The sequence below is a fragment of the Chelonus insularis genome, unplaced genomic scaffold (assembly GCF_013357705.1).
Source record: "Chelonus insularis isolate UGA/USDA-ARS -01 unplaced genomic scaffold, ASM1335770v1 contig_3_pilon, whole genome shotgun sequence".
NCBI classification, from domain to species: domain Eukaryota; kingdom Metazoa; phylum Arthropoda; class Insecta; order Hymenoptera; family Braconidae; genus Chelonus; species Chelonus insularis.
Window position 1 is genome coordinate 311,893 of NW_023276556.1, and position 24,074 is coordinate 335,966.

General features: G+C 30.6%; 7 protein-coding genes across 12 annotated transcripts; 5 read left to right on the forward strand and 2 right to left on the reverse strand.

Annotated features, from left to right (window-relative positions):
- The first annotated feature begins 2,970 nt into the window (after nucleotides 1-2,970).
- Nucleotides 2,971-7,328, forward strand: stmA (Protein EFR3 homolog stmA). 4 transcript variants are annotated; one of them, XM_035085749.1, is made up of 11 exons: nucleotides 2,972-3,148; nucleotides 3,328-3,394; nucleotides 3,470-3,546; nucleotides 3,622-3,900; nucleotides 3,983-4,242; nucleotides 4,310-4,532; nucleotides 4,605-5,012; nucleotides 5,071-5,604; nucleotides 5,687-5,983; nucleotides 6,328-6,483; nucleotides 6,565-7,328. In XM_035085749.1, exons 2-11 carry the CDS (start codon nucleotides 3,388-3,390, stop codon nucleotides 6,715-6,717), a joined length of 2,394 nt encoding a protein of 797 aa, XP_034941640.1. In that variant the 5' UTR covers nucleotides 2,972-3,148; nucleotides 3,328-3,387; the 3' UTR covers nucleotides 6,718-7,328. The 4 variants fall into 4 exon arrangements, with proteins under 4 accessions (XP_034941643.1, XP_034941640.1, XP_034941639.1 ...); XM_035085751.1 differs by having other exon boundaries at nucleotides 2,996-3,013; XM_035085752.1 differs by having other exon boundaries at nucleotides 2,971-3,394; nucleotides 4,322-4,532.
- Nucleotides 7,329-7,805: 477 nt separating this feature from the next.
- On the reverse strand, nucleotides 7,806-9,616 carry LOC118068390 (12 kDa FK506-binding protein-like). Its single transcript, XM_035085753.1, has 4 exons — nucleotides 9,457-9,616; nucleotides 9,127-9,174; nucleotides 8,033-8,219; nucleotides 7,806-7,937 (listed from the first exon to the last, which is right to left on the reverse strand). Exons 1-4 carry the CDS (start codon nucleotides 9,491-9,493, stop codon nucleotides 7,880-7,882), a joined length of 330 nt encoding a protein of 109 aa, XP_034941644.1. The 5' UTR covers nucleotides 9,494-9,616; the 3' UTR covers nucleotides 7,806-7,879.
- Nucleotides 9,617-10,244: 628 nt separating this feature from the next.
- Nucleotides 10,245-13,168, forward strand: BBS8 (tetratricopeptide repeat protein 8). Of its 3 annotated transcripts, none has more exons than XM_035086341.1 (9): nucleotides 10,245-10,820; nucleotides 10,906-11,098; nucleotides 11,169-11,298; nucleotides 11,399-11,543; nucleotides 11,626-11,874; nucleotides 11,933-12,108; nucleotides 12,181-12,634; nucleotides 12,698-12,819; nucleotides 12,957-13,168. In XM_035086341.1, exons 1-8 carry the CDS (start codon nucleotides 10,722-10,724, stop codon nucleotides 12,812-12,814), a joined length of 1,563 nt encoding a protein of 520 aa, XP_034942232.1. In that variant the 5' UTR covers nucleotides 10,245-10,721; the 3' UTR covers nucleotides 12,815-12,819; nucleotides 12,957-13,168. The 3 variants fall into 3 exon arrangements, with proteins under 3 accessions (XP_034942232.1, XP_034942231.1, XP_034942233.1); XM_035086342.1 differs by lacking the exon at nucleotides 12,957-13,168 and having other exon boundaries at nucleotides 10,722-10,820; nucleotides 12,181-12,352; nucleotides 12,428-12,634; nucleotides 12,698-12,814; XM_035086340.1 differs by having other exon boundaries at nucleotides 12,698-13,168.
- Nucleotides 13,169-13,748: 580 nt separating this feature from the next.
- On the forward strand, nucleotides 13,749-14,786 carry LOC118068712 (non-histone protein 10). Its single transcript, XM_035086345.1, has 4 exons — nucleotides 13,749-13,965; nucleotides 14,053-14,123; nucleotides 14,193-14,538; nucleotides 14,618-14,786. The coding sequence occupies exons 1-4, from the start codon at nucleotides 13,867-13,869 to the stop codon at nucleotides 14,723-14,725; spliced, it is 624 nt and encodes a 207-aa protein (XP_034942236.1). The 5' UTR covers nucleotides 13,749-13,866; the 3' UTR covers nucleotides 14,726-14,786.
- On the reverse strand, nucleotides 14,552-24,027 carry LOC118068297 (transmembrane protein 104 homolog). Its single transcript, XM_035085596.1, has 11 exons — nucleotides 23,817-24,027; nucleotides 23,489-23,610; nucleotides 23,334-23,418; nucleotides 22,898-23,269; nucleotides 22,547-22,724; nucleotides 21,796-22,478; nucleotides 15,980-16,101; nucleotides 15,867-15,903; nucleotides 15,631-15,768; nucleotides 15,105-15,551; nucleotides 14,552-15,043 (listed from the first exon to the last, which is right to left on the reverse strand). Exons 1-11 carry the CDS (start codon nucleotides 23,850-23,852, stop codon nucleotides 14,777-14,779), a joined length of 2,487 nt encoding a protein of 828 aa, XP_034941487.1. The 5' UTR covers nucleotides 23,853-24,027; the 3' UTR covers nucleotides 14,552-14,776.
- On the forward strand, nucleotides 16,352-18,372 carry LOC118068709 (ATP-dependent DNA helicase Q1-like). The gene has a single exon (XM_035086339.1). It carries the CDS (start codon nucleotides 16,352-16,354, stop codon nucleotides 18,095-18,097), a length of 1,746 nt encoding a protein of 581 aa, XP_034942230.1. The 3' UTR covers nucleotides 18,098-18,372.
- Nucleotides 18,118-21,421, forward strand: TBC1D16 (TBC1 domain family member 16). The gene is made up of 3 exons (XM_035086338.1): nucleotides 18,118-20,056; nucleotides 20,144-20,863; nucleotides 21,010-21,421. Exons 1-3 carry the CDS (start codon nucleotides 18,966-18,968, stop codon nucleotides 21,404-21,406), a joined length of 2,208 nt encoding a protein of 735 aa, XP_034942229.1. The 5' UTR covers nucleotides 18,118-18,965; the 3' UTR covers nucleotides 21,407-21,421.
- Nucleotides 24,028-24,074: the final 47 nt, after the last annotated feature.

Below are 24,074 nucleotides of genomic sequence, written 5' to 3' on the forward strand. Positions count from 1 at the left end.
ACCTCTGAAATTCTTTCGGCATTTGAAGATACCGAGTCGGTAGTAGCGGCTTTTATTGATATAAAGAGTGCTTACGATAATGTGTTGGCAGATGTCCTCATTGAAGGACTCCAGGAAATTGGCATTCCAAGGCTTACTTTACAATTTATCTACAATCTAGTTGCAGCTAGACATTTAGAATTTAACTTTGAAGACATAAATGAATCTTTCTGGTGCTATCGAGGCCTTTCTCAAGGAAGTGTACTGAGCCCATTGTTGTACACTCTTTATACTCGTAAATTGCGGATGACACGTGTTTTTATGTCAGATCCAAATCAGTTCCAAGAGCGATCAGAATTCTGGAAGAGGCTATTTCAGTAGGAAATAGTTTTTTAAAGGCTAGTGGGCTGGAAATTGCTCCCGATAAAAGCAAATTGGTTGTTTTTGAAAAGGAGGGACTCAGGTATAACTGGTCCCTTCAAATTGGTGATAAAAGCATAGTTTCTTCTTGTACGGTCAAGTTCTTGGGAGTGATCTTGGAGGAGTCTTTAAGTTGGATCCCCCAGATAGAGGCAATATGTTCTAAATGTCAGAATCCGTTGGCAATAATCAGTTGTTTAAGGGGTACTTGGTGGGGTGCCGACCCTATGGTGCTAATGAGATTATATAGAGCTTTAATTAGAGCTAGGATAGAGTATGCTGCTTTCTTGATGTGCAATGTACCAGATAAATATATGGAAGCTCAAGAACCACCTCTTGAGTGCAGGTTCAGATATTTAGGTAGAAATTATATTTCTAGAGTGTTTACTAGTAGCAGTCACCAGCTTGTACCGATTCTCGAGGGGTTGTTGTCTTCCTGGGAGAGGGTAACGGTTGTACGCCGTAACAAGATGCCAACAATTATAGAGTGCTATCAAGATATAGACAAAGTTGGGCACTTATTGGAAGCCTCTAAAATTTCTTTATGTTTTAAGTATGAGTATCAAGCACTCTGGTTTGATCCTGCAGTCTCATTTGAAGAAGGGTATAGAATCAAAGAGTCTAAAGATAAGAACCGTGAATTTGATAAGATATTTAGAGATCTGTTGGAAGAAGCAGAGTGGTTTTTTACTGATGGGTCAAAGATGGAGGGCAAACCTTTTGTAGGGCTTGCAGCAGTAAGAGGGAATGATGGGACAACGTTTAAATGGCGTACCACGACGTTCGCATCAATTTATTCAGCAGAAGCTTTAGCCATCATAGAAACGATGATGCTAATATCTCAGTCTGAAAGGACAAAATTTGCTATCTTTGCAGACGCTCGGGGTGTTTTGCAGGCTATTAAAATGAAGCCAAAGATAAATACAGGGTCGTATCTAATCACGCGTATCAAAGAGCAACTGTTATGGTTAAAAGCTAGAGGGAAAATAGTCGAGTTTTGGTGGGTTCCGGCTCACGTGAATCTTGAACATAATGAGAAAGCAGACTCTGCAGCTAAAAGCGCCATTTATACAGGTAGAGATTCTCAGGTATTGTTGCCTTTGGGTGATTTCAAGGCAGTTTGGAGGGTAAAGTTAAAAGAAGAAGCTTTTAGCTGGGCTAAGCAAAGAGCTTATGTTGAGAATAAGGGTAAAATGTATTTTGATGATTACGCTGTTAACACTTCCAAATGATGGTTCAGTAAGTTTAAGCTCAATAGAAGATCGATGGTGTCGATTAGTCGGCTAAGATCTGGGCACACCTCGCTTAACTCTAGCTTATATCGATTTAAAATTGTAAAGTCTCCTAATTGTGAATGCGGTGAGGAGGAAAATGATGAACATGTTTTGTGGCAATGCCCATTATATGAGGACCAAAGAAAATTTTTAGTTAAGAACTTAATTAAAATGAAGGTTTTTCCTCCTTATAGCATCAAACCATTTTTGCAAACTATGTCAATTGGTATTGTTTCAGAGTTATGTCGATTTATTATGAGTGTTTTGTAAACTGTAAACTAAAGATCTCATTGTGGTTAAGATGGTCTCAGGGGTACTTAGTATAAGAGATGTCAGTATTGTTTAGGATGTAAGGTAAATATTGTTAAAGGAATCTAAAAGTCTATTCTGAATTTGTATTTTTGTAAAACTAGTTTTGTACTGTAGAGGGCAGAGTGGACGCAGTCCGAGCCCATATTTTTCTTCAATAAAAAAAAAAATATATATATTCCTGTTCACCAGTTCAATTATCCTGTTTACCAGTTCGATTAAAATATGTTATCAACAAAAAAAATTAAATTATTAAGAGAATAATGAATTAATGAATTGTTTGTAATAATAATAGAATTCATTGTTTGGTTTTCAACACAATTTTTAAAATTATTTTAACCCAAATTTTTTTATAGTAGTAAATGCTGCCATCTTCTGCTTCGCTTTGGTAACAAGTTGAATTACTTTCTTTTTTACCGACATAAAATATCGTACCAGCCATCGTTTTTCGTGGTGGACTGTAATTAAAATTTCTGGTTACAAAATAATTTTGCTTTATGTTCATTCATTACATATCTAGAGAGCAAATAAGATGAATAATTTCAATTAATAAAGCATTCTGTATGATTAGAATTATTCAGTAGATATTTTAAATCGGCAATACAATATTTGGAATGAAAAATAAACTTAAATAAGACAGTTAGAATATAAAATATTCAGAATGTCTAATAGATTGATTTGAATTACGCGGGTAAGCAAACTGTCGCAGAATGAACACGAAACGGGGACAGGTCTTACGCTCCTTTCTTGGGGATACAGATCTTCTATATATTATCTCTTTTCTCTGTTATTACCAGAGAGAAGTCTTTTTTCTCTGGTTATTACATAGAATTTCGGCCTTCATTTTTGGCCTCGGGACGGGATTTGTCATGCCACCTTGTGACGACTGAGCACACTTCAAAACTTTCTTACCGCCACACATCAGATAATAATCAGACATCTTTTGAGAGATTCTAGAACTTTGTTTAAAAATGTATTTGATCATGCTCTGTTACGATTTTCTCTGAAAGAAGGAGCCCACGATTACATAAGTATCACATTACGTCACATATTTTCCTATTATTTGAAGTATATCGTTTACTTATGTACTATAATTGCACTGTATTTTATTTTTTTTTCTAAAAATACCTTGCCATGATTGATTTTATTCTAATGTGAACTAATGTGTCAGTAAAAATAAGTCGATAATTTTTAGATTTGTCGAAATTGCTTTATACTCAGGTTAATTTTTAATTTGTCAAATTTACAAGGACCCTTTTTACAGTAAAAGCAATTCCGACAAGTCGATCGAGTGAGACTGCAAATACAAAAAAGCCTGTAATTCTATTTAATTTATCTACAACAGGTCAATTATTTTTGTTCATTACAAATATTTACTGTTATTTAACAGCAGTAACAGATAATTATGTTCGGTAATTGGCATTCATTGGATTTCACTTTAAATAACCCTTCTGATTGGATTATTCTAATGTTATTTTTCAATTTAGGTTGTTGTTGGTGTTGCTCTGCACTGAGACCCAGATATAAAAGACTTGTTGATAATATATTTCCAGTTAATCCTCAAGTAAGTTTTCATAATATTAATCAATACTTCGTTATCATTCTTTTTCACGTAGCTAATTAATTATTTTTATTCTAGGATGGGCTGATAAAGAATAATATGGAGAAGTTAACATTCTATTCATTAAGTAGTCCAGAGAAACTGGATAGAATTGGTGAATATTTATTCCAACGAGCTTCTAGAGACATTTATCGAAGAAGAAATGGATTTGTCATAATTGCTATGGAGGCTATGGATCAGTTATTGCTTGCTTGTCATGCACAAACTCTCAATTTATTTGTCGAAAGTTTTCTAAAAATGATCCAAAAGCTGCTAGAATCTACAGATTATCAATTGCAAATTCTTGCCACACAATCGGTTAATATATTAAATTAGTATAAAAATTTAATAATATAATTTTGACGACTAAATTTGATAAAACTTTTTATTTGTTTTACAGTTTGTGCGCTTTGCTAATATCGAAGAAGACACCCCTTCTTATCACACGCGCTACGATTTCTTTGTCTCAAAGTTTTCAGCAATGTGTCATTCAAATTGTGATGATTTAGAGATTCGTAAACAAATTCGACTTTCTGGTATCCAAGGTTTACAAGGTGTTGTAAGAAAAACTCTTTCTGATGATCTAGTAGAAAACATTTGGGAGTCTGTACATATGGATAAGATTGTTCCATCGCTTCTCTATAACATGCAGAGTGCAAAGTAATAATTTTGTTTAGTTGACAGTTTTTCTATATTATCTCTACATACTAATATTTATACTTGCTAGATATATCGATAGAAAAAATGGTGCACCAGAAATGCCAACGGAAGAAAGATCAGATCCACCCTTATTCGCAGAAACATGCATGAGAGAGCTCGTAGGTAGAGCATCTTTTGGACATATTCGCTGTGTTATTCGACCTGTGTTAAGACATTTAGACAACCACCAATTATGGGTTCCAAACAGTTTTGCTATTCATACATTCAGAATAATTATGTTTTCAATACAAGTAAGTATCAATATTTGTTACTAACAAATTATTGATTAATGTATTCAACTTTGATTATTCTGTCCTTTGTAGTCTCAGTATTCTTATACGGTTGTCGAAGCCTTGATGACTCATCTTGATGAAAATTCGAAATCTTCCCCAAAAATAAGAACAAGTATTGCTGACACTTTGTCAAAGATTATTGCTACCGCTGCTGGAGAGAGTGTAGGACCTTCAGTATTAGAAATTATTAACTCTTTGCTGTCCCATCTCCGCATCAGTGTAACAAGGAATCAATATTCCAGTAACGATGAACAACTTTATCAAGAAGCTTTAATCAATGCTTTAGGAGAATTCGCCAATCATCTTCCGGACTATCAAAAGATTGAAATAATGATGTTTATTATGAGTAAAGTTCCATGTAGTCAACCAGACCGGGGTAATACCGTCGGAAAAGGAGATGTTTTGTTACAAAGTATTCTGTTAAAATCGTTATTAAAGGTAACGTCATAATAAATTACTTTAAAAATCATTTAAGCTACGTCGAGCATTTTTTCAGGTTGGTACAAAATATCAAACAATTCATTTAAATACGACCTTCCCTCCAAGCTTCTTGGAACCTCTTTTACGAATGTCATTAGTAGCTGATGCTGAAATGAGGCTTTTAGTGCAGAAAATATTCCATACTTTAATTGACAGACATCATAATATTGACAAGCTTGCAAGAGCATCAATAAATGTATCAGAGCTTGGTTTACTTATTAATAAGTCATCTCGTCCAGACGTGATATTTATTCGAAAGCATGGACCAGAGATTTATTTAGCTCTTTATGAATCACTTGAACTTCCTAGCAATGTTGTAGAAAATATTGAAGCAATATACACGACTCTGGCCTTACTAATTGTTGAATTAGCTTCTGAAGAAACTGTTCTTGAACAGTTAAGACTTATCTTGAGTATTCAAGATCTTGCTTTAACAAGCCATCAATTAAATCCATCTTTGAAATATAACTTGCATACAATTGTTGTATGTTTGTTAGTTCTGATATCTACTGTTTGTAATATCACATCTCTTTTCGACTACACCAGTAAGGTATATACATAAATATTAATAGAACACACTTGAAAATGCTGACGTCAAAATATGTCTTTAATATTAAATTATTGTTCTTTAGATTATTGAAGTACGTAGGAAAGAATCACATTTATTACCTCCACTAAGATCTCAATATGACAGCGAAATATCAGGAAGAATATCTCCAGCTGTTTTGGTTGAACAAAGTATTGTTATTGAATGTCTCAAAACATCTGGTTTTGATACTGGAAAGTTACAGCAAGGAGCAGGATATAACAATAATGCTCTACAACATAGACATTCTTGGGTTGAAACAGCAGGAAGAAATTCCATTGCGGACATTAATGCTGGAAGTGTCGAGTTAGAAAGTGGTGGATCATCACCAGGAGTTCAGAAAGTAAGATGAAAAGTTTAGATATTTTTTAGACTATTTTTATATTTTTTTTAATTGACAAACAAACTAATTGATTTTTTATCGTTGAAAAACTAAAGTGAAATAATTTTTCAATGATTAAAATTGAAGTTAGTCTGTCTTTATGATTACATAAAAGCTACATTCTTGAACTAAATAACAAAGTCATCAATGATTCTCTTTCTATAAATGTTTATTGATGACTAAGATTCCATTTACTGCCGAGAGTTATCTTTATTGATTATAGGAGCTATTTAAAAGAAGCAGTAACCATTATATAAGCATATGTTTTTCATTTATTTTATCCTGACTTGAATTAATATTTTCAGAAATTAGTCGTTGAAGAATTAACATTTGAGAGTATGAAGAAAATCTTAACTGAGTCAACACACAACCAAAATGTAGAAGAAGAAAGAAGAACACAACTTTCGGAGTATTTCAGGAGTGCTCCATTCCATGATTTAGTATCCAAGACTCAGCCTCATGTATGTTTCCGCATTCATTTTTTTTCTTTTATATATACTTTGTTGATAAATACAAATATTAATTTTAACATTTTATTACAGCATGAAGTATTACAGAACAAACTTTCCGATATTTTCAATTCATTAACAATTGAGCCAAAAAATTTATCTCAGCAAAGTATTCAAACTACAGACGTGAAGTCGAACAATATACCATCTTATGAAATTCACTTTCCTGAATTATTCGTATATTAAATTTTACGTTTTTTCAGTTTTTATTATTATATAAATTATTTATTTATATTGACAATGTTATATTTAATTATACGGTAGTCGGATGGGCAAAAAAACTTTTATTTATTCGTTATTTATTGTAATAATATAAGCTTAATCTAATTTGTTGAGCGATTTCCATTAATTTTGCAGAATCATTTTTATATTGAAAAAAAAAAAGAAATATATTTTGTAAATAAGCACTTCTTTGCTATTAAATGATAAAGGTTTTTATTTTGTTGAAACTATATATTTCGAAAGCAAATTTTATGTCTTGTAAAAAGAAAATATTTCAAAATTGTATTTTGGAAGAACTGTAAGATAAAATAAAATTCATCCAGCATTATAACTTTTTCTCTGTTAAATAGATTTAAAAAATTTATGAAGCAATTACTGTTAATAATGTAATATTATATGTTGCTCCAGCATGCTGTTCAATGACTCACTTGTTGTAAAATGTAATTATTCATCGACTATGTAATGCTCTGATAATAGTGATTGATCTCTTTCTTGAAAAACTATGTTACAATTATATTGATGATTGAAAGAATTAAAGATATTAATAAATGTGATGAAAGGTTGTATTAAAAAAACCACTTTTAATTATTGAGCCAATATATAATTTTAATTTAAAAACCACAGTTAGTAATCAATTGCAAATTTGGTACGTGAAATACTTATGTTTATTGACAATCATCAGTCAATGAAACCAGTTCAATACAAAGTTAATTAATGATTTTATGTGAAACATTTCAATACCTGTAAACAGAGCATTAATGTAAAAGTCTCAGAAATTGTTATTGTTATTTTTGTTATATATTGTAGACAATTTTGTAAAAGTTCAAAATTTGTGTTGACAGAGTTTCACCGCAAAAATCGTAATTAAATTATAAAATGATTTGAAAAATTAATAGCAAAAAATTTGTTTGATGAATGTTACATTAATCAACAGAAGTTTATGAATAAATGCATTAAATACACATATTCGATGTTTGTCATAAGAACCCCAATATGAAGTGATTGTATAATTTGTAGTATATAACACTGAAAAAAGTGTAATAATAGAAAGGTGTTTTGTATAGTTTGTTTATTTAATATTGATATTTCAGTGACTTGTTAGGTCAAAGATAGGCTTTATTGTACTTTAAGGCTGCACTTTAATTAATTCCACATCGAAGATAAGGGTAGCATTTGGCGGAATAGTGTATTTCTGTTAAGGATCATATAATACAAGAAAATGAAAAAAATATAGGTAATACTGGTATTACTTATGAAATTTTAAATATAAAAAGGATATATTCCAGGATGTCCTTTGCTTCCATATGCAAAGTCCGGAGAACAAGTAAGTCTTGCACGTTCTCCGACAGACATTTGGGCAACTCCTAGATCCCAACCTTTAATGACTTCTCCTTTACCTATTTTGAATTTAAATGGTACTCCATGATCCCGGCTAGAGTCAAATTTTTGGCCATTGGTGAGAGTACCTAAAAAAAGTAAAGGTTTTATAAATGTCCATTGATTAATTTATACTAAAATATTTAACAAAAAAGTCAAAATCATTTTATTATTTTTCGAGGACTTCTAGTTGTTGGAAAAGATCAATAAGCGTTGAGGTTAAGCTGTGATCTACTTTTGGAAAATGTAATACACTCCAGTATTTTTCCCCCCTGCAAACTCCTATCTATCCCTGTTCAAATCTTTTTTCAGAGTAGTTAGAGGTCTAAAGTTTATCTGAGCCCCGGGTGCGAAGAGCAGGGTTGATAATTTAATTATTTTTCTGTTTAATTCACGTTATAATAATTTTGAACATCAGAGTAAAAACACTATTATTGTCAATTTTATTTATTCAATCATAGCTAATCAGAGATAATGAACTTCAAAAAAGCTTTAAAAATTATTTGAAAAATTTAGAATTTCATTAGAAAAATTTTTTTTTGCTTTGATTTGAAAAGTCAATAATTCCTCTGTTGCAGCTTGAAAGAACTGAAGTAAATAATACCTCACATGCACTACTGAGTACAGACTAAGAGTTGGACTTTTTCACAGTTGAATGAATGTCTATAATAGTCTGAAAAAAATTTACATGCAGTCAATTTTAGACAAGTTAACATTCTTGAATGAACTGCTCTGAATTATTCAAAGGGAATTATTATAAAAATATTATTGTTGCGTTGAAAAAATATGACTATTTAGTAATTAATTATTGTACTAAAATTCCTGCACAAAACTATCATGTTCTATTCCAAAACAAATACAATTATTCTATAGCAGAAAGTTTATAAATTACAGGAGTCATGTTTATCATGGATAAGCACAAGTTAATATACAGAATATTATAGTTACTGTCACTCAATTATAAACTCGATATATGTATTTGAATTATTAACTTACCTGTATAATGGACGACCACTGTTTGTCCAGTCTTTGGATATGTTTGACCTATATGAAAAATATTAAGTAATTGAAGCTTTAAAATGAGAACGAAAAAATACAAACAATTAATGTAATGGACTAAAATATAATTACATCAGTAAGAAAATATTATAACTTCATAAATATGACGTTACTAATGATCGAATTTCACTTTCGGCATGCATTGCTGAATTTGAATTAACTGATCGAGTATCTTTTTGTATGACGATATTTTTTCATAAATTAAAAAGAAATATTTAAAATGGACTCAATGAAATAACAAATAATATAACCATAAAAGATAATTACCGTCGCCGGGAGATATTACTTCGACATCTACTCCCATGATTTCTTTCGTATTTATTAAAGTGGATAGTGCCGATGCAGAATATAGATTACAAGTAGTAGATTAGAATACGTTTAGACGCTTTCCATCCAAAATAACGTACATACAGGGTTGCCAGAAAATAAAGAGGAAATTAGCGCCACTCGTGAATAAAAGTTGCGCAAAATTCAATCAAGTCACTCAATCTCAACATCCAATAGGTTGCATTCTCATATCGCGCAAAATTTAAATTTTTATAATCTAAAAATCTATCATTTACATACAATAATGGTATTTATTTGTAATAAAAAACCATAAAATTTTTATAATAAATTATTGTTGTAATAAATTTATAATTTATACTAATAAATAAATCAGTCACCATCTTAATGATAAAATAGCATGAAATTTAGTTTTGCAAACTTTTTATGAAATATCCAGACTAATAAATCATATTCTTATCTTCAGAGTTTCTAATCCATTTTCCAATTCATAACTAAATAATTATTTCTCAAGTGTGAAATGAAATTTAATGGATTCGAGAATAAAGTGCTCCAATGTAACTTGAGCAATTACAGCGCGCGTAATATGAATCGTCAATGTATATCGAACGAATTGTAAGAAAAATTTATATGGATTAGATAAAAATATTTTCGGAATTTCTATTCATGATAAAAATGAAAAATATCTCTAATTGCGATTTGTAGCCAAAATCAAAATTTCACCGCAAAAAATTCCAATAAATATCTCAATTTGGCAACCCTGTGTACATATAGCTCGACAGGTGAGAGTGTCTTTTCAAGTATAGCGGAATAGCAAGAGTACTTATCGGACTCCTCAACATCTCCCACTACTCGACCTTTAGATCCTATTATATTATTCGACATTGGAATTAATCATTTTGATTTCATTATTTCTAAAAACCAATCACAAGCATTTAATACTTATGGATCTGTTGCGCTATAGGTTCGCGAAAAATATTTTAAAAATATCAATACAGTTTTAATTCACCAAATTTATTTATAAAAAATGTGAAATTCAATATTATTTTTTATTAAAAACATTTTTTTAAGAATGTCAAACGTTACAGTTTACGCAATTTTTATATTCATATTACGCCACCTATATGCACACTTCATTTTTGACGATGCCACTAAATTCAACTAATCAATACAAAGTTACAAACATAATAATGATACATATATTTTTTAATAATATAAACTTTAAAAAAATATAAGTTAAAGTAAAAATGGAGCTTTATACTGCACTTTGTTGGTTCAGAATAAGAGAATTTGATAAATGTACAGAATTATGTACAAATTTACTAAAAAAAAATCCTAAAGATGAGGTAAAATAATATTATTGATCTCTTCTGATATAATACATAAATTATTTTTTAATTATTCAAAAATAATTTTATCTATTAATTATAGGCTGCGTGGCTTTTAAAAATGCGTGCCTTAACATCACAAGTTTATGTTGATGATTTAGAAACCGAAGAAGAAAGTATTGCTGAAACTTTCTTCGATAATTATACAATTGCAGAAATACCAAGACCAGGAACATCATTGAGAAATCCAGCAACTTCTTACGAAGGCCAAGGAATCCGTCCAAAAACTCAATCAGGTAATGGTTCCTTTACTGTAAACAATTGCTCTCCAATTATATTACTTGATGAAATGAATTTGTCATATAGGAAGACCTGTTACTGGTGTTGTGAGACCTATGACCCAAGGTGGAGCAGCAAAAAGTATGGAACAAGCGTTAAGAACCGCTAGAACAGCAACCGCGAGACCAATTACAACGGCCTCAGGACGTGTTGCAAGGTAAGTTGAATGATATTCTTAATCCATTACTTACAGGCATTAATAATGATAATACTGATAATAATGAGCAATGAAGATAATTACACGTTCATTTCTACAGATTAGGAACAGCTTCTATGATGTCAGATCCCAATGGATCTTTTATTGAATTATCAAGATTGAACATTCAAAAGTATGCAAAAAGGCAAGAGATAGCAAAACCACTTTTTGAATATATATTTTATCATGAACATGATATAAGGATGGTAATTTCAATTCTATTTTTTTTATATAATAATTTTATATATTGAATAAAATGTAAAATTAATTTTTTTAAATATACTTTAGGGTCTGGATTTTGCCATTCTAGGAGTACAAGCAACTGAGTTCAAAGACTGGTGGTGGAAATTTCAAATGGGCAAGTGTTACTATATGCTTGGTCTTATAAGAGATGCTGAAGAACAATACAAAATAGTTCTAAAAGAGCATAAGTCTATTGATGTTGTATTAAGATTAGTTAGGGTGTATGTTCGTCTTGATCAGCCAATAGCTGCTTTAGATTTATGTAAACGTGGGCTTGACTATTTTCCTAATGAAGTGAGTAGGGTAAAATTATACTTCTTCTTCTCCTTAATTGATCAAATTATTGATACAGGTCATGATAATGACTGAAATGGCAAGAATTTTTGAAGGGTTAAATAATACAACAATGTCACTGAAATTTTATAAACAAGTGGTTCAAGAAGATGGTGCAAACATAGAAGCAATCGCTAGTATTGCAATGCATCATTTTTATAATGATCAACCGGAAATTGCTATGGCATTATATCGGTAATGTTCTGCTAATTATTCAGAGTAATTTCCTTTATTTTTATCAATATAAATAATAATATTCAATCATAGGAGATTGTTTCAAATGGGTCTTTACAATGCAGAGATTCTTACCAATCTGGGTTTGTGTTGTTTTTATGCACAGCAATATGATCATACTATTTCATGCTTTTTGAGAGCACTTCAAGAAATAAATGAAAAAAATGCTCCTGATGTTTGGTATAATATTTCACACATTGCAATTGTTCGTAGTTTTATTTCAATTATTTCATCTTGTTTTTTCTGGAAATTAATAAACCAATTGAACGTAACATTTCAGGGTCGAGGAGATTTAATTATGGCCGAAGAGTGCCTTCGAATAGCAATAACGCTAGACAATAGACATGCAATTTCCTATAATAATTTAGGTATACTTGAATTAAAAAAAGGAAATCTCACAGCTGCTAAAACTTATTTTGTATCAGCGGCTTCGATTGCTGAATATATGCACGAACCTCATTACAATGTTGCCTTATTATCGTACAAAGTAAATAAAATACATTTTTTTAAGAAAACGCATCTATTGATGTGCTAATAATTATTTTTTTAGCAAGGAGATTTACAAATGAGTTATAAAAGTGTGCAAAAAGCACTGAAAGCTTACCCTGGCCATTATGAGTCGAAAGAATTATACAAAAGACTCGAACCATATTTTAGTAGTGTATAAATTTTGTGAGTGCTATTAACAAAAATTTAAGTAAAATTTTGACTATTTGTTTTCAATAATGTGTTAATTTGATTAAGAAAACTAACAGTAGACAATGAAAGCTTTATACAAAAAATTTTTTCTAATATGAAAAATTTTTCAGCATTTTTCATGGATTGGATTAAACAATAGCATTGGCTATTTGATCTAATATTGACTGATTCACTGATTCTGCTAGTGATAGATTGATTGTTTGGGAGATGGAATTTAATCGTCGTTTAAAATTTTCTATGCTCTGCAGAATTAAATGAATCCTTAAGGAATAGATATCATGTTCTTGATTGAAATTTTCAAATTCATAAATGAATTGATTTATTTGCCCAATAATGTCATATTTGAAATCAGATTTGAAAGAATTGAATCGAATGACTATTGTATTATGAATTAAAATTAAATCGTTGTATTTTTTTAATGCTTGATATATCATTAATAAATCGTTATTAGCATTCTCTATACTTGTATTAATTTCTCCTGCAAGTTTGATCATTTTTTCTCCGTAATTTACAAAATGGTCATAAAATGTAACTGTATTCGATGTAAATGTTCGTAAGGCCATGATAAAATTTTCAGCTTTTATTATAAATTTTTCGCATTCCTCATGAGATATTCTTTTAACTCTGTGAGCTAATTCCAGTCTGTATCTAGAAAAGTATTTTTTAAAAATTTTCATAAATTGTAAAACACTAAAATCAAAATCAGATGAAAATTCGTTGATTCGATGAAAATTGTCATAAATAATAGACATTCCTGCTTCAATTAAATTAGCCATTATTATTTTCTAATCTAAAAGTATGTAATAAAATACATATTTCTTAATTCGATATTTTCAAATATTTCTTTGTTTTTAAATTTGTATGCTTTATTAGTGTGGCTAATACATGCAGCGACACTAACCAGTAAAACTACTATATCGGCTGTTATAGAGACAAGTGTCAGATCAACACATTAACTCAAAGAAAATAAAAACAAATAGTAATAAAACAATTAATAATTAATTATTAATTTTCAATAAAATGTCTGAAGAATCGGATTATGATACCGAATCAATGGAATGTTCTATTTATAAAAGAAAATACCAATTTTTACTAGAAAGATGTGAAGTTTTACAACAGGTATTGTTTAGTCTCATCAATTATTATTTATAGTGTTTCATAAATTATTTAATGTTAGTGTCATATTAATTGTCTCTAATTATGCAGGATAATGAGAGGCTTGTTCATCGAATTCAAAGAATAAGAAAAATTTTAAAAAGAACTAGAAAAGAAAAAAGGTACATTATGACAGGTTATGTTCAAAATATCAAAAGATTTATTTAAAAAAAATTTACTTATTATTTTAGGTTTTTAATAGATCGACTAGACAAACATGGAGATCAATGGCGAGATGCTCCAATGGGCGTTTTAGAAGAAAATAACACATTTTCAGTGGCAATAAAACCTGAAAAAGTTTCCAAATCAGGGCAAGTAGCAAAAGATGATAAAGTAAACAAAAAAGGAACAAAAAGAAAAGGAGCAAAAGCCGACCCTAATGCTCCAAAACGCCCTGCAAATCCATTTTTCCAGTTTTGTCAAGAACAAAGACCTCGCGTTATGGAAAGATTAGCTGGAGAACCAGAACCTAGTAAACAAGAATTAACTCGACAGTTAGCAACAACATGGAAATCTCTTAGCTCTGAAGATAAGAAGGTTTGTATAAAGATTTTTTAGTTATTGTATTTTATTTGAAATTCTCATTGAAATATACAACTCTTTCTTTCTTTCTTAGGTTTATTACGACATGTACGAACGTTCTAAAGAAAAATACGTTGTAGAAATGCAAAAATATCATAAAAAGACGGAAGAAATACCTACTCAAATGTCTGCTAATATATAGCGTAATAATAATTGTACTTAGATAAAATTAAAAATTTTTTTAATAAATTAATTAAAACTTATCTTTCTCTTTACGTAAAGCAGCCATAGTTTTAATTGGATCATTAGTACCAGTATGAGCCATTACCATTTGTTCATGTACCCGCATGAACGGGTTAATTTTTTTCTCTTCACCAATTGTACTCGGTACAGTTGGACTTTGTTTTTTACGTAATTCCTTAAACCAATCTAATTTTCTTTTGATATCTTCATTTCCTGGTTCAACTTTTAGACCAAACTGCAAATTCTTACAACTGTATTCGTGTCCACAATAAACTTTCTACGCAAAAAAAAGCTGCTCAGTGATGTATAACGTCATAAAACGAATAAACAATATTTACCGTTTTATCAGGAAGTGATCCCAGAATTTCACACAACGCTTTGTACATTTGTTCAGCTGTGCCTTCGAAAAATCTTCCGCAACCTCCAATAAATAATGTATCGCCTGTAAACACAACTGGAGAATCATTTTCAGATGATAAATAGTAACAAATATGATCTGATGTATGGCATGGTGTTGCCAAGCATTTTACTTTCAAATCTCCTATATCTACAATATCTCCATGCGATACTATCTTAGTAACAGCTTCGACTCTCTGATCTCCACCAAGTACTTCAATCTCTTTAAATATTTTTCTCATATCCTTGTTACCACCTGCATGATCCCAATGATGATGTGTTGTTAAAATTTTCTTAAGATTAACTTGATGTTCTTCAACCGCTGAGCTTACTAGATTTGAATTCACTGGATCGACTATTGCAGCATCGTTTGTTTTTTTATCAATTATCTAGTAGCATAAAAATAAATCACAATAAATAGTTCTCCTTCAAATAAAACATGAATACATGAATATAATAGATATTTACCAAATACATAAAATTATCATCTAATGCCGGCAAAATTTCAATAGTCATATTCTGACCTTGGACAACGGTACGTGTACTGTGCATGTTACTCAGAGAATTACAAAAAAATCTTGGAATGATGTATTTAACTGAACACGTCTATAATTATGAAATAATTAATCGTATGATTTACGTATCGTAACAATTTATACACAAAATAAGTTTAGTATTAAAAATAATTTTTAAAGATGGTATACCAATGACGATGATTTAAAAATATGATGCTTTATCAATCTACAAAAGAGCATAATAATTAATTATTAAACACATTAAATAGTTTATTACGTATTAAATAAATGTATACAATCACTTGATCAGTTTAGACTGTAGCACACGAAGCTGACGATGAAAACCTACAAGTGTTACCATGTGACGTCTGACATAACCTAATGAATACAGCGCGTTGTTTAACAACAATGTACTGAATTGCTTCTAGTACATGCAAAAAAAATAGAAAAATCAAAAATATTGAATTTCTGTAGTGTTAAAATTAATTTTTAATGTTTCAAATTAATATTTGTAATAAACTAATTAGTTATTAACCATAAAGCATTAAATAAAAAAAACATTTTTGTACATTTTATAAAGGTAAAATACATACAGCATGTTATTGACCTGTATTTTATATAAATAGAAAAATTAAATTAATTTTAATACATTATGCTTTTTAATTATTGCAGAAATGGAAGAATCTGAAATAAAGGTTATTGACTGTGAAATAAAAGAAATTGAAAAAGAAATAAGAAAACTAAATGAACGTAAAAAAGCTTTAAATAAGCGTAAAGAAAAATTAATGAATGATGTTATACGTCAAAAAAGTTTAGAAAAATCTAAACGAGATTGGAATAATAGCAATTTTCCATGGTCTAAAAAATTAAAAAGTACATTAACAGAGGTGTTAAAAATAAATAATTTTAGAGAGCATCAACTTTCTGCGATTAATGCAGTGATGTCAGGAGAAGATACGATATTAGTCATGCCAACCGGTGGTGGAAAGAGTTTATGCTATCAATTACCAGCAATAGTAATGAGAGGAATTACCATTGTTATTTCACCTCTAATAGCCTTAATAGAGGATCAAATTCATGGACTGAAAAAGCTTAACATTCCAGCAGGAATGTTGACTTCAAACAAAAGTGAAGAAGTCAAGTTAGCATGGGCTGCTCTTGACGGTAAAAACGATAACGTTAATTTAATATATATAACTCCGGAGTTTATGAAAAAATCGAAGAGGTTTATGGCTAAATTACAGAAAGTATTCAACCAGAAACGCTTGAAACTATTTGCAATTGATGAGGTTCATTGTTGTAGTACATGGGGTCATGATTTCAGACCAGATTATCAGTTTCTTGGTTGTTTAAAGGCCATGTTTCCCGGGATACCTATTTTAGGACTCACTGCAACAGCCACGACTGCTATTCTTGATGATGTTCAACAAATGTTAGATATCCACGGATCTTTGATACTCCGAGCAACATTTAATCGACCCAATTTATATTATGAAGTACGAAGGAAACCTAATGATAAGGAAAATTGTTTGGAGATGCTTGTTACCTTATTGAAAAGCCGATTTTCTGATAAATCTGGAATTATATATACAACGACAATAAAAGATGCTGAAACCTTGACAACTAGTCTTCGTGACCGTGGACTTAAGGTAGGATGCTACCATGCAATGTTAGATGCTGAAGTGCGATCAAAAATGTATAATAAATGGATCACTGGATCATACCAAGCCATAGTTGCAACAATAGCTTTTGGTTTAGGAATTGATAAACCTGATGTGCGATTCGTAATTCATCATTGTATGTCCAAGTCAATGGAAAATTATTACCAAGAAAGTGGAAGAGCTGGACGTGATGGAAAGAAAGCTACATGTATCATTCTTTATCGACTTGCAGATATTTTTAAACTCAGCACTATGGTTATTGGGGATAAGGTTGGCCTTAGAAATTTATATAAAACTCTTGATTACTGTTTGAATAGTAATGCTTGTAGAAGAAGTTTAATAGCTACACACTTCAATGAAAATTGGAGTAAAGAAGACTGTAATTCTATGTGTGATCATTGTGCGAAATCTAAAAAAACTACGTCAACAGATATAGCACCATATTGCCGTCAAATCTACAAAATCATTGATAAAGCAGCAGATACAGAAACAAATTTAACTTTATTAAAATTATTAGATGCATGGTATGGTAAAGGCACTGCTTCTTATAGGGTTTCTTCAGTTCCTGTGCCAAAATTCTCAAGAGAAGCTGCCGAAGCTATTATTGCTTTCCTTCTTATCAATGGATATCTTAAAGAAGATTTCGTATTCAATGCTTATGCTAATTTGACATATTTAGTTCGAGGTCCAGATTCTTCTTTAGTGACGGATAGTAATTATAACATTCTCTTTACTCATGATGAGACTCTTAAAATATAAAGCTTGGCATTTATAATAGTTATAATAAGATAAGGTTAACAAATGTGATGATTAAAATGGACTATTTTTTACGGTTGAATTGTCGTAGTGGAGTACCGGAAAGTTGTGGTTTCAAGTTGACCGCCACAAATCAGGTGGGATTATTGATCCTAGAAGAGCATTCATGCTGATTCGTGCTTTGACTGTCGTCCAACTTACGTCGTGTATGGCGTCATTATTTTATTCTATGAAACTATATCAATTTATAAGAGTTTTCAGCGTCTTTATTATTTAAAGTGGTTCTTCGAAAATAATCAAAAAATTTTGATGTTTGATTTTTGCTGTGCGTGTTTGTGTTATTTATTAGATAAAAATTTCAAAAAGCTATTGTAGAAATTTATACGCATACAGCGGACTGCAGTCAAGCAGAATTTGAAGATGAAATAAATAAACAAATGACTTATAATTATTAAAACTAAAAAAATTATCAATTATCTATGGATTAAAATTAACTATTAGCATTTTAATATTGAAATAGTAATTTTATATTTAAAATAACGAAAATTAATAATTGATGAATACATATGTTTGTCATAAAATGTCAGTATTTTTTAATGATTACATGAAATGAACAAAAAAAGAGTCTGTGTAAGTTGTCAATACACAGATATGTATCCAGGTTAATGTATAAATGGATGATTAGCTATTTATCTATTTAAATTATACAGATTATAAAACAATGAGCGGCAGTTTTGAATGGAATATATGCCAAAAGCTTTAGTGTTATTACTGTTTTCTACTATCACATAAAAGAATCATAAACATGGAACGAAAAAAATAGCAGTGAGTGTTTTATATATTAAGAAGAAAAAAGTTTAATCACAACGAGATGCCCCTATCAATTCTTTTGAAAAAAGCTAGCAGCTACATATTGGGTGATAGTAGCTCAAATAGTCAAAATGTTATTTACCAGGATGGAGAAGCTCTTTTTTGTAAAAATAATGTTTGTGTTCATCCGCCGAGTTTATTCAGACAAAATTGTGAAATAATTCATCATCCTGGATATATGACAGTAATTTGTAGGCTTGATAAAAATACCAATGTTCCCAGTCTTCATTTAAGTTGGATCCCGAACAGTACATTATGTAAGCATCCTACAGCTTTGGAGAATATCATTTTAAGAAAAGATGTACCGGTGTCAGAAGGAACATCGTTAAATAAAATAAATGACGACGAGAGCTCAATTAATTCCGAAAAAATCGATGTTTGTTTGGAAGTTAAAGAACCCCTAGATTGTAAAGATTGTGAAAGAATATGTTCAGGTGGTTTATTCAATGAAGAATCATTGTCCGATACTGAACAATCATGTAAAAAAAATTTCAATAATCAAGAATTAAATAAGGTACAAAATAATGAAGAACCCAGTGAATCTACTATGGGAAAAAGAGTATTTTCTACAATAATAAAAGAAAAAATTGCCTCGTCTAATGATGAATTGCGAGGAATTAATTTAAATAATTTAAAGTCAAGATCACATGATCAAGGATCAATGGAGAGTCTTAATTATGGAATTGAGCCAAAGAGTATCAGTACTATTTCTTTAAATTCTTGCTGTAGTTTGTCTACTTCATTTGATCATGAGTTACCAAATTGGATGAGATCTCCAGAGTTATTAGCTCATCAGCATAATCTTACATTTCCTGAAAGTACAACAGCATCTCCTCTTGCCGTGAGAAGAGCACATCAATGTAGAAAATTTTGCGTCGATTTGGGACAAATGCGATCTCTTAGATTGTTTTTTGCTGATCCTGCTTGTACTAGTGGACAGCTTGTAGTAGCGAGTCGAGAAAGTCAATATAAAATACTTCATTTTCATCATGGGGGTTTGGATAGACTTGCAACTATTCTTCACCAATGGCATCATTTGGTTTATTCTAAACCAGATCAAACAGCCGACTGCGAAGGGTCTTTACCTTATCGGTAAGAGAAATCTTTTTTAACCGTCCTAAAAACATTCAAAATAATTATGCATGCATTAATTAATGAGATAATATATTTTTATTTTAGACATTTCATGGTATGTAGGCCGGAAATAGCCAGGGACGAGCTGCATCCTGAGGAAGGAAAAGTGCCCATGATAACCTCATTAGCATGGAAAGATTTGTTAAATGAAAGAGGACAAGTTGAAGATGACCTTACACTTCGTAAAGGAATATTTTTTGGTGGTCTAGAACCTGCTTTAAGAAAAATAGTATGGCCTTTTCTTCTTCACTGTTACTCTTATCAAACTACTTATGAAGATCGGGAACAAATTGATGCTATACGACGTCGAGAATATCAAGAAATAGAAAATCTTCGAAGTAATATGAGTCCAGAACAAGCTGAAAAATTTTGGAGAAACGTCGTTTGTATTGTGGAAAAAGATGTAGTTCGAACAGATCGTGCTAATCCATATTATGCTGGAGAAAATAACCCTAATATACAAGTAATGAAAAATATTTTACTCAATTACGCCGTCTACAATGCTCAACTTGGTTATACTCAGGGCATGTCAGATCTTCTTGCACCTCTGCTTGTTGAATTAAATTCAGAGATTGATGCTTTTTGGTGCTTTGCGGGTCTTATGCAACGATCTGTAGCTGTTTGTACACCAACGGATATGGATATGGATAAGAATTTATGTTATCTTAGAGAGTTAATCAGGATTATGGTACCTGACTTTTATGCACATCTGGAAAAATACACTGATGCGCTTGAGCTTCTTTTTTGCCATCGATGGATTCTATTGTAAGGTTTTAATAGATATTGAAGTAGTTAGTGAGTAAGATATAGTATACTAATCAAACATAATTGCACTATATCTTACAAATAGGTAACCTTCCATCATTTTAATCATGAATTATAAACTAGTAATTAAGGTTTGAATTTTTCAGGTGCCTCAAGAGAGAGTTTCCAACAGAAATGGCTCTAGTCATGTGGGAAGCGTGCTGGGTCAATTATCTAACGGACTATTTTCATTTATTTTTATGTCTTGCAATTATATGCATTTACGCGGACGATGTCATAGCTCAGGATTTACGAACGGATGAAATGCTGCTTCATTTTAGTTCTCTTGCCATGTATATGGATGGTAATGTAATCCTACGTAAAGCTCGTGGATTACTTCATCAGTTTCGACAACTGGATCGATTACCCTGTACTTTAGCTGGTCTTTGTCGTCAATGTGGTCCTGGAATGTGGGATAGCAGCCATGATCCTGTTATCGAATGCGTAGAACATGAAGATTCAGTGTGTCCTTATATAGAAAATTATCAAAATGTCAAATATTAAATTTTATGGAGTATATATGTTTTTCAAAAGTACAGTACCAACACATATCCGTATCGTTAACAGATGTCTATGGCACTAATTTAACACGCACTACATGAAAATTAGTATCAAATGAGATTAGATATGAAACAAAGATAAAGAGAAAATTGTATAAAAAGAGATTTATTTATTAAATCGATCAAAAAATTTATAAAACGTCAAATCAAATTTTCACATTATTCACAAAAATATTCACTCAACAAGTATAGTTATCAAAAATTATTCCTAATAATTCGTAAGTCATTGTTTAAGTAAATTTTTCAATTATTCTATCATTAAAATGCATCACTTAATAATTAATTTGGTTAAATCAACTCATTTTTATAAAATAACTTTGGTAAAAACTAGACCTTTTTTTCAACAAAGTTAATTGTCACTAAAATCATACACGCAACCGCCCATACTATAACAAAAATAGGCCAATATTTTCCTGCGAATGGACTGGCAAATCTATTTTTTACACTAGATTTAAAAGTAACCATTACTTTTTTTCGCGAATCTAAAACAAGAAATGTCGGAATCAAATACTGAATGCCAGCTCCAGCATATGAACCCGTTATACTAACAAGAAATGACAAATTTTCAGTTGACATAGCAATTACATAAGGTGGAATTATTGCCAAAAATGGAAAGACTAATTTTCGAAGACAAAAATTGTAAGCAGTCTGATTGTTAAGAAACAATGATGATAAATTGTTTCTCAATGTTATTGCAATTATAGGGAAACTCGTTGATAATGTGAACACAGGAAATAAAGCAAGAAAATATTCAATAATTAATAACAATGTGTTTGTGTTCTCTGAACATCCTCCACTACCTCTTGGACCAAAATCTAACGTATATAAATCATCAAGATGTGCGAATGCAAATGTTCCCGTTAAAGCTAATAATAGATAAAACCCTGCTATCAACACATAATCTAATATAAGAGCACGATTTAGAGTTGATTTGTTAGTAATTGGTACAACTAATGCTGGGAGAGAATGATGACACATAAATGAATATATACACGCTCCAAAAAGTCCAGGGATACCTAAAATTAATAAATTGATTAATTTTTCGTTACTTTGCAGGCATATATAACTTTGATAAATTATTCACCGTATACGTTCATAGCTGGAGGTGATCCTTGAGGACCATTGACTATTAGGATTCGTAGTGCGTATATTATCATGATTGAAAATGCAAGCCAACGCATAGTAGACGTCAATATTTGAAGATACTTTGTTTTTTGGACGTTAAAAAATACAAATGGACCTGATATTAAAACGAACGTTGTCTGAAAAATATTAAAAAGTTTGAAAAATACTTGAAAACTAATATTGAAATTGAATTAATTTTGTTTGTAATTTTTTTGATAAAATTAATTTATCTTTGAATAATTTATTTACAAAGTATTTTTTTAAATGCTGAAAATATCTAAGTCATGAGTCATACTGTCTATTATCTTACCAAAAATATTTGATAAGCATCAAATCGTGTGACATATGAACCTTCCCAGCAGGCTTCAGTGTCAGGTATTGTCTCATTACAAGTAAAATTTGCTGGTTGATAATTACAAGCTACATCTGCCAAAGTTCTACCAATAGCTGCAGCATAGATACTTAAGTCGCCATATAAATAGACAGCTAAACAAATATAAAATAATGTAATGCTTGTTTTACTGAAAAATAGGGATGCCATTTCTCCTATCTCTACTTTGTCGTTCAATGTAAAGAATTTGGATGAATCATCTGTATTGTCAGAGCTTCCAGATGGTTCAACAAGAGGAGTCTCCTCTGAGTCAGAGTTTGGTGGCTCAGCTTCACAAAATGTACGCAGAGCCTTTGAATTATCAATTTCCGTTATTAGTTTTGTTACTCATCATCGATAGATATTATTCACTTACTTTTTTCCTACTTTGAACCTTTTCCCAGGCGATAATCGCACTTGCTGATGCCATAGACTCTATGACGAATGTTACAGTGATAAAACTGAAAATAAATAAAAATAAAATTAATAAAATACTTATCAACTTTTATTATTTATATATATTTCATTTACCTTATGAATCCTAAGATTATAATAACTGTAGTTCCAAAAAGCCATCCTGCTCTACTAAAAACAGCTGGTAGAGTCAATGCTCCAGTTCCAACAATTAAATTGAAAATGTAGATCAGACCAACCTGTGATTAGTATTTTATTCAATAAAGATAAGCTTATTTAGTATTGATATTATTTAAAAATATTAAGTTAAATGGAACAAAAAAAATGAATTGTAATGTTTCCAACTGTATCAAACGATATAGACATTTCTTTGTTGTGATTTCATTGTTGCATAGGTTAGTTTTCTCTAGTAGTTTTCAACTGATACAAATTTTTTTGAACTTACTTTTGTAGAATATTGATCAGTATTTATTTGTGGCATAATTTATGCCCAAGTGCCAACACACAAATATAAATTAACATCAAAGCATGATGTATTTAAATACACAAGTTATGGTTGTGTATAATAATATGACGTTGACGTTTGATTGTTTGATATCTGTCTCTGTCACAATGTAGCTTTGTTGAACACACTCATTGTAGAATGGAGGTTGTCAATGAAGATTGATACATATATATATATAGCTTGTATATTTGTAACAAT